Below are 18,124 nucleotides of genomic sequence, written 5' to 3'. Positions count from 1 at the left end.
TGCAAAGTAATCTCACAGGAATGTGGTCTTGGACGAACTTTACTGGCCATCATCACCCTGTGTGTAACTGACTCACAGAAAACCACCTCGTGCTCAAACATCTCCTGCCCCAATTGCAATAGGTGTCACACATTTATGTGCCTCAAAGCAAGGTCATTGGTAGAATTTCCATGCACAACAAACAAGCACAGCAGAGAACCTGTTGTGGTCATCTCACATCTGCAGTGATATCTGCACGTGAGGTGCCTGCTCAGAGCCCAAAGGATATTAAAAGACCATATCCACCCCAGCAACAGGCCTGGTCACCCTGCTGCTGTTTGGCAAGAGATACAGAAGTATTCACTGTCGTACCACCAGACTACAGAGCAGCTTCTCTCCTAAGGCTGTGAGTCTTAGTTCACAATAGAAAATAGCCCTTTTTCCTTTGTAGCAATAAAGAATAAATCTTGTGTTTAATTGATCAACTCTGTGTTGTAGAATGAAAAATATATTAACCTTGTGCCTTGTAAAATGTTGTGGAATTTGCCAAATGCTATGATACTTATGCACAATATGCCATTATGGTTTTACAAAAAAAAATGTTGGTTTCAGAACCTCCAACTATCTTTAACTATGATCAGTTAGCCAATGACACAATGTGGCAACTATTTTTGAATATGTCAATTCAATTCAATCAATCAATAAATCTTTATTTATATAGCACCAATTGTGCAGTGTTATCTCAAGACGCTTTCCATAAAGAGCAGGTCTAGACCCAACGATTCAGGAATTCAAAATTAAGGATTCAAGAATCCCCACATGAGCAAGCATCAGATATTATAATCATATAACACAATCATATAAAAACAAGCAAAACAGCCGTCACAAACATAACGTTACCTTTAGCTCATAGCAACTACTCTCTCGGCTCAGAAGCTGTGCTTGGAGCCGCTAGCTCACTAAAGGACAGTCTGTGGAGGTCAGCTCGTTCTCGTTCCTCGGCTTCGTACTAGCTCACTCATTCAAGTTGCTGAGCCATAAATCATGTTTTGGCCACACTTTCTCTCTGGGAGTTCACTTCTGCACGTGCAGCATCCACGCGGGTACGCATTCAAATGAATCATCTGAATGAAAAGATTAGACAAGTTTATTGCAGGCCTGTGACAGCCAGGCATTGATTTTTTGTCAAATTATTTCATTTATTGATTGCTGTCAGACTGTTAGGAGCGTTTCAATCAGTATAATAAAAAGTGCTCCTAAAATAAGTTGCAGACCCTGCCTTTAAGCCTATAACATGAAGTTATATCTATTGCTATAAGTACTTCTGACAACACAGTTCTAAATGAGTCAATTAGTTAGTTTTCCAGATCTGATGTTTTTATGTTTGCTATTTTCTGTACTCACCTTGTCAGCTGTCTCCAGTAACATCATGAGGGGTTACAGGGACAGGTGCTTCTGTCCGTTGTGTTTCAAAACATTGTTCCCTTGGCCTGAAAGATAATCAGAATCAGAATCAGAATCAGAATCAGAATTACTTTATTAATCCCCAGGGGGAAATTGCTTTTTGTTACACACAGCTCCAAAAGAATAAGAATAAGAATACACTTCAAACACAAGTGCAGAAGTCTTATAATAATAATAATGATAATAACAATAATACCACTACTAATAAAAATATATAACAACATATAATGATCTCATATAAACTTTTTAAATGTTATATTTATCCTGCCATCGCTACATTAGTCTCAGCACTTAGCTTAATAGCTCATAAAGTAACCAAACTGTTGACGTCCACTATCATCCAAACAGCTCAACAGTTATGTTTTAGTGCACAGGAATGTAAACTAAAAGTCCTCAAGTCACTTTACTAGAGTTAACTAGTTAAGTAGCTTTATAACCAATGAGTGAACTGACGTTACTCGTACACCCAACAACATAAATCGGTGTTAGAACAGCGTTAGAACAAAGTTGAGTTAGCTAGCTTGTTAGTTAACGTTACCTTGAAGCACTCAACCGTTAACGTCACATTTACGAGCTCACCTTTTCTCTGACAGAAATGTGTCTTGTGTTGCTCTCCTGTACTTTTTCTTTCTCCCTTTCTGACTATTTTAATAACCTAAGCGGACTTAAAATTGTAAAGAAATTTGTTGTGTAGCTAATATGTTGGTCGTAAACAAACAAGTGCAGGTGCGGGCTAAACCATTTACGACAGAGAGGGGGGATTGTGGTGGGCTGGGCTCACCATGGTTACCGTCGCTATGGATACCTCCACAGTAACTATGGGATTTGTTAATCAAATTAACTTAGTAACTTTAACTTTACTATCTTTGAATAAGGAGCATCTGAAGTAATTAATCTTAGATAATGTAATGTCGTTATTTTGAGATACTAAATCATTTTTTTTTATCAGAGTGGTGGAAATTGGCCTCCATATCCACCAAATTCAAAGGCATTTCACAAGATTTCAGTGTTTCCATGTTGAGACAAACTTGACTCTATCAAAAGAAAACCTTGAGATGTCTTCCAATAATTATTTTTGAAAAGAACGATATAAGATGTAATGACCTTAAATCAAAGCATGAGCAAAGATTTTTGATGTAATGCACAAAAATGTGAAAATGTGTCCTGTTGAATCCCAGCGAAGGGGATAATCCACCCTACTATTTAAATCAACTGTTGCAGTTATTTCCACAGGTGTGATCACTCATATAAAACAAGTTTGATCTTGTTTTTCATCACAAAATGTATATTTAGCCTCTTGCATCTCAACCATTACTGAGCAGCATGCTTATTTTTCCACCTTTTTCTTAACTTGTACATCAACACGTCCTTGTGTGTTCACAAAGGCCAACAAAACCCACCAAGCACTATGCATCCACATCACATTTGGGAAAAGAAAATTAATCTGAATGTAAAAGCTCCAAACATCACCAAACAACACAGTGTTTTGTAATCTCTCACTTTCACACTCAGCAGTACACAAAAAGGTGACCGATCTAATACATTGTACCAAAGCAAACACAGCGTCCGCAGCGGATAAGAGGAGCCGTGTTTAAGCAGCCATTAGTGAGTGTTTGAGTTAAAGAAGCCATTTAGTAAAGCAGTGCTGTCATGTGGTGTTTGCTCCGACACTGCTTAAAGGCTGGCTAGTTAAACAGGCAGGGGAGGAAGGAAGGGTCAATATTTTCACAGGAAAGCCTGGAGACACAAGGGTTGAGAGTGGCTGATTGCCGTTTCCCACATTCTTACCACTTCCAACTGGTGCTCAAACTGGTTGGGCCACTGGACAGGATGGACATCCTGTGGACAACAGAAATTACCACGGGATGAAATGATCAACTCATATTTGGCCATTTCTGGTCTTTACAGTGCTGTGTTATAAACCCTGTTAACACACTGTGAGCCAGGGATTAATAAATCTATTCATTAAACACTTTAATTCTATGCCTATAACAGTCTAAATGTACAGGAGTGCCAACAGATTAGTACATAGCGTTTAATTTTAAATCAAACATAATTTTGTATCAAACATACATACAGTTTGTATGTTTGATTGAAAATTTAATTAAATGAATGGTACAGTTTAGAGTAAAAACAGACAGAAAACTCAACTATTACAGTATATTATTCACTCAATATTCATTCCAGCATATACTTACCACCCTTGCAATATTGGTTTGTATGAAAAGTGCAATGATGGGTGAATATAGGGGGAAATCATGAAAAACAACAGCTCAACAACAGCACACCAGGCATTTATTATTTAAAATGTGAGATTTTAGATTCTCATTGAAATTATCATCTTTAAAAATACATGATTAAGTGAGCAGGCAGTGTGTAGGACTTCATGTTCAATGGCCTCTAAATAGAAAAAAAAAAAAAAAAACAGCTCATATTTGATCAACCAGCTCCAGTAACTTAATTGCCTTCCACAGTCAATTAGCCAAGTGCACATTGGCCATTACCACGCATACTTTTCAGCTTCATTTGCTGTGAAGTGAAAATGCGGCAATTTCAATCTTAGAGAGACATTAATGACAGCTCATCATCCAGGCAGAAAAGTGGTTCAGCAGAATCAGTGACCTCATCATCCTGGTTGTCCAGGCATTCACTGTGAAATGATACCACTGAGGCAGAAGGGCATCCTGGGAAACACAAGCTGTCAGTGGCCATGAGTGAGTAGAGCGCATAACACCTCCATAAATGGATGACCGTCAAACTCAGTGCATTGTTAGGTCGTTTCAGGTCTGGAAAGTAAAGTGTAGAAAGAAAAGTAGCTTATGAGGATTCGCTTTTTAAGTGATAATAAATATCACATCAGATTTTGCCTCACAGCAGACACAGGCCCAAATTGAAGGTATTTGATGCAGCTCTGAAGCCCATATTCCCCAATCAGCTATATTTAGAAACACGTGCTTTCTAAAGGTATTTAGTTCCACCTGCTGTTCACTTCTTAAACTACAAGCTTTCATTCCCCTCTGCTGAGTGTGTGCGTGGCACCACCAGACCACACAGCAGATTTAACATGTTAATGTAATAAACTCACTGAATAAACACTGTGAAGCAATGATTCACAACCAAGGTACTTGTACCCCAGGGGGTGCATGGAAAAATATATAGTAGTTCCACTTAATTTGACAAAATAGAAATTACCTAATGGAAGAAAAATATATATCAGCATTTTGAGTCTGCTGTGACAATTGAACTATGAGTTTTGTGAAAATTAGTCCTACTAGGAAAAGTAATGGCTAAACGGTTATCCAGCATCTGCCTGTCTAAGTGGTAGTTGTGTCAAGAAATCATTTAGCAATATTCACTTTTATAATGACTTGTGAAATCACAGCCAGTTTGATATCAAATGCCGAGGTCTATTTAAACTACATGTTATTTCTAACAGAAAAGTCAGGTTGAAGTTGTACAATGATGTCTCATGAGTATTCATATATTACCACACAGTATACAGGCATTAATTTGTGAAACTTAAAGCATAAACAAATAAAGGGATAAAAAAAGACTTATTGTTCAGGGTTAGCACTTTGTATTGGATGGTAAAAATGATGCTACAATTGGTGATCCAAAATTTGTCAAACACCAACGTCCTCAGAATTTGAAACATATTGGAGGAATTTTACACAACCAGGGTGCAAACGGAAAGATTGAGTGCACAGGACTTAGCAGAGGTGAGAAAGAGAAAAAAAACAACACACACACAGACTTGCTAGTGTACGCGTCTACCCAGTTGTGTCGTTTGGTTTGACATTTCTCACCTGTTGACAGGCCAAAAATGTTGCACAAACAGGCATAAAGTGTCGACTTGTCAGCAGGGCAACCGGTGTACTTAGCCTTAAAGTGAGCCTTTGACTTCAGGCTGAATGGGTCATTGTGGCGTTGACAAATAGTGGCAGGAAATGTGCGTTTGACCTCTAGCTTCAGGAGTTTAGTCTCTTTATACAACTTATTAAGAGGAAATCCTCTTGCCATAAAGAATGATTAAAATGATATCATTTAACATGTATAATTAGTTTCTTTATTCTATTCAATATGCTCAGAATTTGTTTTATACAAGGCACCTGTTTCTAAAAACATCTTTTTCCATTTAGTGAAAGTAAAACATCTTAACAAAAATACCTTTTCTTCTATTCTGATCAAACACATGGAGAACCATCCAATACTTCACTTACAGCCGCTTTACATGTAACATTAAACTGAAACAAACCATCATAGCTTGGGAAATTAAAAAAAAAAAAAAAAAGGCTTCTGGAAATGTTCAAGGTTTTAAAGATTGATACCAGTTCTGTCTTCATGAATTAAGAATCATTACACAGACTTCGGGGTGAAATAAATTTAATGCCACCAAAAAGGGTGGTGTGCTACACATCTTATGAGCGCTTTCAATGAACAGAGTAAAAAGTGTCATGATACTTATTTACAGTTAGTCAGAAATTGGTTTCAGCAAAACCTACTCGACAGCACTATATGTACAGCTGACGTAATTCTAAAACAACTGTGTTCTGTACTGTATTTTTTTGTAACCAGCCAGCCATGCTCAGTATAACATTCAATAAATGAATAATCCTTGGGAAAAAAAACCAAGCAATGACACTATAAAGTAAAAAAAACAACCACTTCCTATTGTTCTAAAGCTCAAATATTCTAATCTTTGGACAGCAGGAGAAAAGCAGTGAAAAGATGAAGTAATACAGGATTAAATTTATCACAGAGTATTCATATCTGGTTGTTAAAATGTCCATTTCTTTAAGAAGTAATAATTCCAGCATCCAAAAGGGAAAAAGCACACTAATGCAGCAAATTACACTTAAAATATTCTACATCTACTTTAAATCAGTCATTGTGGCTATGATTCAATTATAAATGGCAACCTACTAATATGTAATAAGATCTGTTATAATAGAAAAATGCTCTGACTCTCAAAAAGATGCATAGTTTCACATAGCGCTCTCTTCGCTGCTCCGAAATCTTGCATGTTTTCAAGACGCAAAGAGTTCCTTCATATGTACAGCAACTTAAGGCTTTCTGCGTCTGGAAGAAGGACAACAAAAAAAGGGGACAAATTGTGATAACTCTAATTATAAAACCAAGACAAGAGCTGGACTATAGAACATTGTAAACAGTGCACACACACATAAACACAAACAAACACGTTGTTATTTGCTTACTTTTGATACCCATAGCTTGAACTTGTGCTGGCCACTGGAGCCTAATGGGAGGAAAAAGTTGACAAGGGTTTGATACATAAATGATCCCGCTCTTTGAACACAGAAAAATCTCTTTTTATATTCATTGCACACTAAAGTCACCAGAGAGTATGAGTATGTGTATGAAAGTGCATTTATATTTTGTTGTATTTCTAGTTTAAAGTTTGTGTAAAGGAACATTTGTTTCTAAACGTTTCTATAAGTGAAAATAGTTGCTGAGAACATGTGAAAAGACTGAACTGTGTAGTACTGGATTGTGGTGTTAGACTGTTAAACAGTTCAGCATTTTTTGGGCCGGCTCATGGCTCCATGATGCATTAGCGCAATACTTAGCACAACCCCTCCACTAATACTGTATAAAGCTAGAGTGGGTCTGTGTCGGAAGCTCTCTGGCCCATTACCCATAAGCTGACGTCACGGGTAATGGAGTCCTATCGTCTGGGTCGCCAGACGGGGACAAACTCTGAAGAGGCTGCCGATGACACTATGCTAGTGGGTGTGTGAACAAGCCAGCAGATAAAACTATCTGGGGTGCCCATGACATCTACTGTAATGCTAACTATTGAGGTTATTGAGGTAGAGTTGTCTGCAGTTAAAAAGGCTAAACTGGTAACATTAGGCCAGGGTAGCTTCAGCTAAGAGGGCAGCAGCAGGATACCCATTAACCCCTACACTGGCTCAAAATAAATATCAAGTCAAGTGACTGAACGGCTTAAAGTCAGCATTGGTAAGTAGCACTAGTGGAGCCATAAAACACTCGGAAATCGCCTGCAGTTCCCTCTATCAATCTCACAGGGACCACAGTGGTCGTGGTTTCAACGACCCCAGCATTTCAGAGCAGAAAATAGTGTATTCATGATTTTGTAACCTATTTACATTCACTTGGTGATTTTTTTCCAATCCCTAAAATTTGGCTGGGTAGTTAATAACACATTTTTGAGGTGTGACAAACTCAGAACCTATTATTTGTTATCGCTTCACGCGAGCTTTGATTAAGAGCTTACCCTGTTTTCTATGTCCTCGATCTGAGCTGGTCCTTCTCCAGACCCCGATCGCCTCTTGCGACTGAAACAAAGATGGGTTTTTGTCACTTTTATGGACAACACATCTAAAAAGCATTCACCCAACTTGAACCTCATTTTATTTTTCCGGTTTCCCTCAGTAGCATATATAAAAAGATGGTTTGTGGCATGTGTGAACCTTTTTAAACATACATAAACAAATGAAGACAGTATTTCCATACATGCGAATAAAAAAGCCCTGCTAAAAGCCACTTCACTGGCTCTGTGGGAGAGTTGAGTTATCTGAACTTAGATCCTTCCCTAACTTTATCCTGCAAAAACACTTCTCTGTAGTTATTTGTCAAATGTGAAAGTTGTTGCTGCAAGGGCTAAAACCATGTGGGACAACTGTTTTGATGATACTTAAGCAATAGCTCATGACTAAGGGGTGTTGTTTGGCCCGTCATGAAGGGTTTTATAGAACGATCACCAAGTATGGCAATATTAAAGTAATAGACACTCCAGTGCAAATAGTTTTTAATCAATGAATAAAAAAATAAAATAAGCAGCTCAGGCTCTGGCTCCAACATCGACATTCTATTAACCATAAAAGAATAAAGTAATAAGTAAAAATAAAAAATAAAGCGCTAACATAAAAAAAAATGTAAAGTGCAAACAGCTACTTTATTGTGTTGCCTGTTGAAGAAAGGCTCGGAGTGAAAAAAGTTGAAGTAGTAGTGAAGGGATAAAGTCTTCCTGGTTCGGACTCTGTGTTGTATACATGCAGGTGATCTTGTTTTTTTCTCAAATGTAGAGTGATTCTGAATTGTATGAAGGAATTGGACGTCACAGACATGGTATCTTATAATTATGTCACAGCTATGAACCAGACCAGACTGCTTGATTTGAACTACCCATTTTATATTTTATTATTTTATTGATACTGTCATATTGCCTTGTACTCATCCATAGAAAGCATTAGGATCTTTAAATACATGAGCCAATACTGTACCTTTGTGCTGTCGGGCATTCTTGTTTTAGCGTCTCAATGTCAGTAAACTGCACAGCTTGTCCTCCGCCTCTGGTCTTAAAAACATTGCCCTGAGGAAGTTCAAAAATAAAAACCTCACACAAATAACCAAGATGAGAGTACAGGAAGAAGCACGTACTCTGCATTCAACAGAAAAGGTAGCACTGCCCCAATGTGAAATCAGAAAGAACATGATTAAGTCAAATTTATGCAAGGTAACAATCACAAGTCATTTTACCTTGATCAATTTGGTCTCGATCTCCCCGTCTGAGGCAAGCTCTTGATGTCTAAGCACATACTTGTGGCATTTAGCCAGAGCTTTCTCGTTCGGGGTCGACACCTTGATTGCATTGGGTATGATTGGCTGCATGACAGTGTCTAGGTCCAAATTAGAAGGTGGTTTGTGGTCTACCCATTTCTCCCCACCCGCAGAGTGTGAGCGCCTGTGCATCGGATGAACTGGAGGCGCTGTCTGGTGATCCCAGTGTGAGAAAAACAAACCAGGACATTATTCACATGTGACACCAGCAGGGACCGTTTCAAATTTGTCAGGGTTAGTAGGGAAGGTCGATCATTACAGGGTGTTAGCTGGTACTGAAAATAGATGTACCACTGGAAGTCCAAGAGGGACGGGGCGTGTCCAAACGGATAGATTATTTTTTACCTTCTACCTTTTTTTTTTAAATACATTTTTAAATTTTAGGAGAAAAATTCTCAAAAGTATTGTAACCCCCCAAATATAGATTCACATCACCTTCAAAACCGTCAATAATTTGGCCTTCCAGAATACATATTTCCATGAATTACCCAAAACACAGCCCAGTACAGTGAATTGGAATTAACATGCAAAGCAGCCCACGAGTAGTGTGGAAATCAGTCTAGCAATGAAGGCAACATGCAAACAGAATACAGATGTGATCTAAAGTACAGGTGACAGAGGAAGGTTTAACATCTCTTGACAACTGACACAGTGGAGTCTTAAACATAAGACTACATTATAGGATTCTGTAAAACAGATCTTGACAAAAAGACCAAAGAGTTGCACATGTGCACATTTTGTAAGAAGCCAAGTGTCCGTTTCAGGTTGCTTTTGCCCACTATGTGTACAGCCGTAGTATTTCTAACTCCAGTCCAATAAGTCAAGTAAAGGCTGTTGTTCATTTGGGCACCCAAAACCCAGCAGTGAGTCTTTTAATCTGAGCTGACTTTAAAAATAAAAAACATGCCAATCAATAACTCTGCAAGCCCAGTCAGAAATCAGATAACTCCAAACGCAGACTAACCAAGCTCCAACATTGCAGTTGTGTGTCAAGTCTGCTGATGTTTTTGGTACATTTGTCCTTACCTTTTGTGAGCATCTGATTGATAAGCATGCAAAATTCTGCACCACTCAAAACGTGCAGTACTGCTACAGCGACGTGACAGCATTCTTTCAATAAATGTGTAATTGTGGGTTGTCATTTTGAGGTGCTACTAAAATGTGTGCGATACACCACAAGGAAAAGGCGGTTCAAGAGAGCAGCTGGCAACAGACAGAGCTACAAAAATGATACTACTCATAAAGCTTAAGATGCAAGTTGAGAGGATTTACAAGCATGAAAGATCGGTCTGCCCTTACAGTCTTAATGAGCCTACCACCAGCCTACAGCGATGCAGCACTTCCATTTGATGCATTTCTAAACAGGCAGGCATCTACTGTGCAGTTCTACAGCAGGGCTTAAAACTACTTCTAAATCTAGGTTCTAATACACACATACACAAACACTAACCCTTGCACCTGCCTCTAGGTCAAGCCCATAGACAAGAGCTGTGGCTGGGGCCTCACTGTCTGGGGCCCAGCGCTGGCCTCTCCTGCGACCCACACTGCTGGTGCTGTGGTATGGGGCGGGAGTCCGGCTCTTGTACTGGGGAGTTCCAGGATGACTAGCCTGGCTGCTTGAGTCTACGGGCAACCTCTGCTCCCACACAGAGATGCAGGAGGCTACTGAAGGATAGGCTGAAGAGGAGGTGGTGGTGGAGATGGAGTAAAGGTCCTGAGCTGCCCTAACATTGGCACGATTTTGATGGGAAGGTGTTTGTCTGATGTCCTGAAAAGTGACGAGGGAATGGGGCCAAGCATTGGTGATGTTAGGGGATCCAGATTAAAATACAACAGGGTAAAGAAGCTGCCGTGTATAGGAAGCATAGAAATCTTCAAATTCAATTCAAGGTTATCACAATAAATTAGTAGCATGCAAAATTTCCATGTTAAATGAAGTTTCATGTGAGGGTGATGAGGTGCACACTGATGGAACAGCAGGAATTACAGAGGATATAACTCACAGAAAGTGGCGCCGGTGAGGCAGATCTCTTTTGGCCGATGTTGCGATCTCTCTCTCTTGAGGGCCTCTCAGGCTTCTCTGGACGCTCAGTGGGACAGCTGCCGCCACTGCTCTCTGTCACTATGGCCTTGAGCTGCTTCAACTTTTCATCCTTCACCCACAACTTGTTCTGCATCTCCAGCTGCTTTGCGTTCACTCGCCTCTCCTAATTAGAAAACACCAGTGGGAAACAGTCTCGTCATTTAATCCTATATGACGAAATTCTCTGGGGATGGCTTACATTTCTCATTTCTAAATAAGTGGTGAGTTTAATTTTACCAGCCACAAAGTTATGGTACTGCAGATGGCGTGTGAAGTTTACCTGATGAAGGTCTGAGATGATAAACATGGCAAATCAAGGGAGTAAAAGTTGAACCAAAATCTGCCACAGGTCCACGGCTTTTTGTTGTATTAAAAAGAGAAGTATGCATCTTGTACATTTTTAAGGCTGTGTGATATATTGGACAATATATTATTGAAGAATAAGCAAGAAAAATATAATTATGATGACCTGTTCTGATAATGGAATTTCAGCCAATATGTCTGATAATGCAGAGCCTTGGCTGAGGATGCTACTTACAACCCTCTCTGCTTTCCCCTTCATCTCCTCTCCTCTGACAGCAGACCAGAGAAGCCACAATGGAGAGAATGAAAGGTACCTTAGGTTATATCTCCCTCTAGTCAGTCTTAAAACAATAATTTTACCTCCCAGAACACAGGAGTTGCGGACTACCGCTTCCTCTGTCAAACTAAACACGTTATTTAGGATCCAAAGCACCAAAGTCACACTAAATCTTATGACTATGTTACACTACTACTCACTACTATATAATTCCACTTACACACTCCTTCTCCCACTTGAGTTTGGTGTCCGTCACCATGCCGTGCATGCGCTGCTCCATGCGCCTCCTCTCTGACAGCTCTCTCAGTAGCCTTTGCTCCCGGGTCTCCAGCTCATTCTGAAGAGAGCGTTTGTCCTGCTCATACATGTCTGTTGTCTTCTGCAGGATATCAATCTAAAGAGCAGGTAACGGTAGTGTGAGAAAAAAAAGCCATGCTTACTTTTATAGGCATGTTTAAAATGGTGCAAAACCAGAAAGTAGAAATGGGGAGTTTTGTGGGGGAGAAGCGAAGACCTTGTATTCCAGCGTTTTGGATTTTTTCTCTAATCGTTCCATCTCCGTCCTCTGGTTGAGGATGACTCGGTCTTTCTCGCTCAGTTTGTTTCGTTGATCATGGAGGAAGGTCTCCTTTGCGTTGAGCTGACTGTCAAACTGCTGAATCATGGACTTCAGTGTATTGGCTGTAGGAGAAATCACATTAATGTAAACTGTTATGGTTTTTAAACTTACTCTATTACTCTCTCGTGCAGACAAAAAACCCTAACTGAATGTAAGTATGTAGTAACCGAATGTATACCTGCTGTCTGCATATGCCAGATAAATATTTGTGGTGTAGAAATTGAGCTTGTACCAGTTTTGCTGAACTGTTCTGTCATCATCTGACGGATACGATGCCTCCTTTCCAGGACTTCAATCAGGCGGGGCAATGTCTGATCATCAGCTGAGTCCACCAGCTCACAGGGAGGCAGGGGTGGAAGGCTTTCAATGAGCTGGTTCAACAGACCATGGTCATCTACAGTGTAAATAATAACAAGTCATGGAAATGTTTGGGTAGACTAGTAACATACAGCAAGAAAGATTCTGAAATGTATATCAGACATGTAAAAAATAAAGTTTACAGAATTCCTTTATACCCACAGCAATCAATATATATTGTCACAAACAAATACGAAGATGTAATTGTTTCATTTCAAATACTGAAAAAAAATGTGCTTTACATGAGTTATTATGTAGATGAAACAATACATTATGCTGAAAAAGCACTTTTCAATGAGTATGAATCCAAGCATATTACTAACCTTGAAAACCTAACAATTAAAACTGGGTATTTTCCAAACAGACAGTGAGCTACTAGTACTGACTTAAAGGGCGATTTACCGGCATTACTAGGACCTCCTCGCTCTTCCAGGCGACATGAGAGCTCATCTTTGAAGACCTGGTTTCTTTGTCTGCGTCCTGCAGCAAGGCCACAGATCGGTCGGTCTACCGGCCGTGCCACCTCCACCTCCTGGGTCATCTCTGCAAAGCGCATCACCAGCTGCAGCATGTACAAAGAAATGCTATTAGAAATACACTCCCTAATTTCCTTAAAGCCCCCAAAAGTGCTCCAAAATAAAGGGCTGGTGTTTTGAAACTCAACTGTAAATTTCCAGTAAAGTTTCAAAGCATCAACACTAAACTTGGATGAAATTTGTATATCTGTGGGACAAATCCAAGGAGTGTATATAAACACAAATACAATGGCTTACCATAGTTTCGTCATAATCGTCAGCCTTTGGATTGACGCACACAATCATCCTGACCTTTCCTTCTCCATCAAAGTAGTTTTTAAACAGATGTGTAACTTTAGAGTCCCTGTATGGCACCATCTGGAAGAAAATGAAATCTATGAAACTGCACCTGCTGGAAAATTACCAATGATATAAATGAAAATTGATCAAGTTTCTCTACATAGAAATAAAAGAGCAACAATCAAAACTTATAAAATGATGCTACAATGATGAACATATGATAAAATACCTACCTTATTAGTTCCACACATCTGGTTTTCACGCAGGACTTCAATACATGTGCGCAGTGTCATCAAGGATTGGTTAATATTTCCTTTAAAAAGATGTTACCAGAGATGTTTGGTGTTTGAACAAACATCACAATTAAATAATAGTGATGACGACCTGCAGATACACAGAAAATGCCTCTTGCTGACTTTAAAGAGAAGCCCACAGCGATGAATGAACTAACCTGCTTCACGAAGGCGGCTTCCCTCTGCTCTTGTTCTGCTGGTGCGTTCACTGCCTGCCAAGTCAACCAGACACAGCTGGCTCACGTTAACCTGGTTTTTGTCCTGTAATTTAATAGCACACCATTAGCATCACCAAACATCAGCTGGAATCCTTTCTAACACATTCATTTGGCCTGATTATCTTGGACTGAAAATCAGAGAGGATTCCCAGGCCTTTTTTTTTTTTTTTTAAATGAACGCTTCTGAAAAAACAGACTGCTTGTGTAATTTTGGGGCTGCATGTCACCTGTAGAATGTGGTCCCCATCAGCGTCAAGCGGTGCCTGGGTCAGTTTCACCGTGAACACACTGTGGGAACGACTGGATTCACGGTTGAGTTGAGTGTTGGCTATCCTCCTTTTCTTTTGTCCTGGAGACCAAGCAGAGCATTATTAATATAACACTGTGACATTAACCACAGTTCTAGCAATACAGGTCCAATGTGTCCAATTATTCCTGCTGATTTGAGATTTGATATGGTAAACTGAATATGAATACCAATAATGACCACTGGAAGCTATATCTCAAAACTGCCCTGCTGCATATTAGCAGTGTCAGCTCAGTTCAACCTCGGAGTGCCAAACTTTGTGTTGGCTGAACACACACACGTAATAAAATAAAATATAATACAATGCAGCTATAAGAGAGAAGGTTGTCGTTACCACTCACCCTTCCAAAAGACTTCAAAAGCCTCCTCTGTGGATTTTACTTCGACCTCTGTGCAGCCAGCCACATACATGTTATGATTCTGATCTTCACGGAGAATCTTGGACTGGGGGGGTCTGAAACAAACACCAACAATGTAACACCATGATGTGTCACTTAAGTCAGACAAGCAGCAAAAGCTAAAATGAAAAATACTTGATGTTAGTGTTGACATTAACATAAAAATATGATCTAGGGAGACATACAAGCACATTCAGGGGTATGGACACATGCACACTGGGTTTGCACACAAGCTTTAGCCATTCAGGGACATTATGCGTCTCCATACAAACAGTAACAGCAGGGAGCCAATCCTTAAACACAACAGCCACCAAAATGACACAAAGCTAGTAAGCTACACCTAAGCTATTTAGAGGGCTTTGGATTAATGGGATGTAAACGTACTGACAATCTATGCAACACATCAGTTAGAGCCAGGTTATGACTAGAAATAAACAGCGCACTGTGTAATTTACTTCTACTGGCCACATACATGAACTCATTGTTCCGTACAGGCGTGCCTCCACCGAGCCACCTAACAAAAACAGGATTTTTAAGAGTGCATCTTGTCTTGTGGAACTACAAAGCAAAAAAATCAATGTCTCAATCAACTAATTCAGCACATACACAAAACACATTTACAGTGGTTGTATTGCCGCCTTGTGGTTGCACAACTACTAGAAAAACATCTGCAGTGCACATTAGTAGGATGTAACTGTGTGGGTGCAGTTGAGCAACACAATTTGTGGACAGAAACATCTCATAAATGAATAGCAACACAAATAACCCGAATAGAAATAAGCTTCATACAGACTTTCAATATGACATTGTTTTTGAAAGAGCACACGATGAATTGAAATCTGCTTCTTACTTTGGTCTGATTGGATCAAATGGAGCGTCTTCGAGTAGGTCATAGATATAGTTATTGTAGACCTCGATGTAGGACACAAAAACGCTGTAACAACAGTCTTCATCCACATTCTCAGATTTACACGCCTCGTCTGAGCTGATCATATCTGCAAACTCTGGGTCAGCCTTCTGCCTGAAATAAATCATCAAAGGAAAAGCAACAATAGTCAAAATGTATGTTAAGCTCAGTTTCTTCCAATTTCATCAGTATTTTGTGAGCACCATAAATACTATAGAATGTAAAAAACTGAAATAAAACTATGTATAACTACCTGGAGGACGGCGTTTTGGGCACTGACTGTTGACTGTCTCGCTTCTGTCTCTCCAGGAGAGCATCAACTTGATTCTGAATCTCCACCCCATTTTTGTCATCTGGTTTAAACACCTGATGATGGTTTAAAACATTTCGAGTAAATGTCCCACCCGTCTCCAAATATGTACTGCCTTTAATTATTTATTCATTTTAGGAACCATGTAGGCAAAGAATGAATGAATGAATGAAAGTCTTACAAATCTCTTGGCCTGAAAGGGGCCAATGCTGTTGAAGAGCATGTCTAGAGAACGGGGGAGGAGCCCACCCTCCCCAGGTGAGCCAGTCATGGTGAACGTCTTACCACTTCCAGTCACACCATACGTAAACAGCAGTCCTATGAACATGAAATATCACAATTACATAACCACTTTCCACAAAGAGGAGTATTGATTATTTTGGTCAGATTTTATCTCACCAACAGACCAAAACACAAAGGTTTCACATTCAAAATCATATTGAACTTGAGGAAAAACAGCCAATCTTTATATTTGTGAACCTTGAACTTGCAAATGGTAAATGGTTACTCGAAGTGCTGTAACGCTACATTCACACGCTGAAGCACAGCTTTGGGAGCAGTTTGGGCATCAGTATCTTGCCTTGCTTTGTCACCAAAACCAAATGCATTTACATTTTTGCTTGAGAAACTCCACTGATGTTTTCAACTAACCTTCTGTTGATCAAATAATTCTTTCAGCACTAGAGAGGATAAATCATTCGCATTATTCATTTCATGCCTTAAAAGAAAGCTTCAACTCACTTACCATTCTTACACTGAATGAGGTCATCGATCAGTGGCTTAGCAACGTCCTCAAACAGCTCAATTTGAGTGGTATTAATACCAAATACTTTTTTAAAAGAGTACTGTGTCTAAAGGATAAACAAAGACAGAACATACAGTACATGTGAATCAAAACTGAGTGAGATGGAGGGAACAAAAACAAGTATAGATGGACAGTTTGCTTCACAAGCTCAGAGAGCTGCGACACACGTACCTCTTTGTATTCCCCATTGCGGTTAGCTTTGAGGCCATCAGGAGCATGTAGCTGAATAGTGCTGCTGCTGATCATCTCAATACAACATTCTTCATCTTCTGCTCCGAGCGGCCGTATACGGCAGTATACCTACAAAGATGAATGGGCAGATGAGGCCGTCTGTGATGAAGACATCACAACTGGAAGAACTACATTCAGATAAACCTTGTCTGAACGTCTCAAAGACTGTATGAGCCCACTGTGTCGTTCAGTAATATGGTGTTAGCAGATCTCCTCCTGTCTTTGCAAATTTAAGACCTGATAGGTTGTGTTTGTAAGAATGACTAGATTAGCACAATGCAAATTCAGTCTTAGAGTTATTTCTTTTATTTATATTGATCGTTCACTTTTACTGTGGCTGTGGCGCTATTGTCAGTTTGAGGAATAACAAATCATGCAGTGTTCACTCACCCCAACGGGATCTTTCTCTATGTTGGATGCCTTTTTTGGGCCAGGCCTCCGAGGAGTCTTCCCTTTACTGTAAGTAATAAAGCAATACAGAATCAATACTGTTATTAATAGACACATGACTGGTTTATATTCCAGATAATTCACCAAGTATCTACGTGGCCAAAAGTATGTGAACACCTGAACTTTGCCTGGCTCACACTGTGGGGTCTAATTCAGTCATTCAAGTTGTTGGGTGGGGTTGAGTTAAGGGCTCTGTGCAAACCAGTCAAGCTCTTTCACACCAAACTCAGACAAATATCTCTGAATTGCCTTGTATCAATGAATGGCTTTCCACAAAATCTGGAACGCACAATTGTAAAGTGACTTTTAATGTTAAAATTCACCTTAACTTGAACTGAAGGGCCAAGGCCAAAACAACGGAAGGCATCAAACCAGGCCAAAAGGTACATATGTGTATACACAAGTGTGTGGTGGGCAAAACTATCCCCATTCATTTGGCAAAATGGAAACGCTATAATATTCTAGGATATGAACCTAATGCCTAAACTTCTCATCAGTTATGCGAACTAGCCAAGTTAGCTCAGGTATCTTTTGCTAACGACAATTCACAGGTGATTGATGCCCAACAAAAACATGAACTTGGCATTACATTTGCTATACTAGCCTTAGTTGCATTGAGATTTTTTACTGCACCCATTAACGTTATTCGTGGCGATTTAACACAGTAATTGTATGAGTTGGGAAGTGAATGCAGACCTCATAC

At 39.6% G+C, this 18,124-nt stretch overlaps 1 protein-coding gene across 4 annotated transcripts; it reads right to left on the bottom strand.

The window, feature by feature from the left end:
- Positions 1–5,642: 5,642 nt before the first annotated feature.
- On the bottom strand, positions 5,643–16,779 carry LOC139198793 (kinesin-like protein KIF23). Of its 4 annotated transcripts, none has more exons than XM_070827745.1 (20): positions 16,681–16,779; positions 16,117–16,253; positions 15,879–15,991; positions 15,569–15,739; positions 14,662–14,774; positions 14,241–14,362; positions 13,954–14,056; positions 13,736–13,815; positions 13,461–13,580; positions 13,090–13,249; positions 12,563–12,724; positions 12,226–12,392; positions 11,932–12,105; positions 11,052–11,255; positions 10,499–10,816; positions 8,968–9,201; positions 8,712–8,800; positions 7,703–7,763; positions 6,660–6,700; positions 5,643–6,522 (listed from the first exon to the last, which is right to left on the bottom strand). In XM_070827745.1, the coding sequence occupies exons 2-20, from the start codon at positions 16,204–16,206 to the stop codon at positions 6,507–6,509; spliced, it is 2,538 nt and encodes an 845-aa protein (XP_070683846.1). In that variant the 5' UTR covers positions 16,207–16,253; positions 16,681–16,779; the 3' UTR covers positions 5,643–6,506. The 4 variants fall into 4 exon arrangements, with proteins under 4 accessions (XP_070683846.1, XP_070683854.1, XP_070683862.1 ...); XM_070827753.1 differs by having other exon boundaries at positions 8,968–9,197; positions 10,507–10,816; XM_070827761.1 differs by lacking the exon at positions 10,499–10,816.
- Between the last annotated feature and the right edge of the window lie 1,345 nt (positions 16,780–18,124).

This window comes from Pempheris klunzingeri, chromosome 1 (genome assembly GCF_042242105.1).
Source record: "Pempheris klunzingeri isolate RE-2024b chromosome 1, fPemKlu1.hap1, whole genome shotgun sequence".
Classification (NCBI taxonomy): Eukaryota; Metazoa; Chordata; class Actinopteri; order Acropomatiformes; family Pempheridae; genus Pempheris; species Pempheris klunzingeri.
Note: the sequence above shows the minus strand (reverse complement) of the source record. Positions and strands in the feature narration are given on the sequence as shown.

Excerpts from the sequence above, each read along its gene's own strand:
- LOC139198793 (XM_070827745.1), bottom strand. The coding sequence starts at position 16,206 with ATGACTGGCTCACCTGGGGAGGGTGGGCTCCTCCCCCGTTCTCTAGAC. Across the intron at positions 15,992-16,116 it reads CCTTTCAGGCCAAGAGATTT|GTGTTTAAACCAGATGACAA; the intron begins GTAAGACTTTCA and ends AACCATCATCAG. Across the intron at positions 10,817-11,051 it reads CCTCACCGGCGCCACTTTCT|GACATCAGACAAACACCTTC; the intron begins GTGAGTTATATC and ends GTCACTTTTCAG.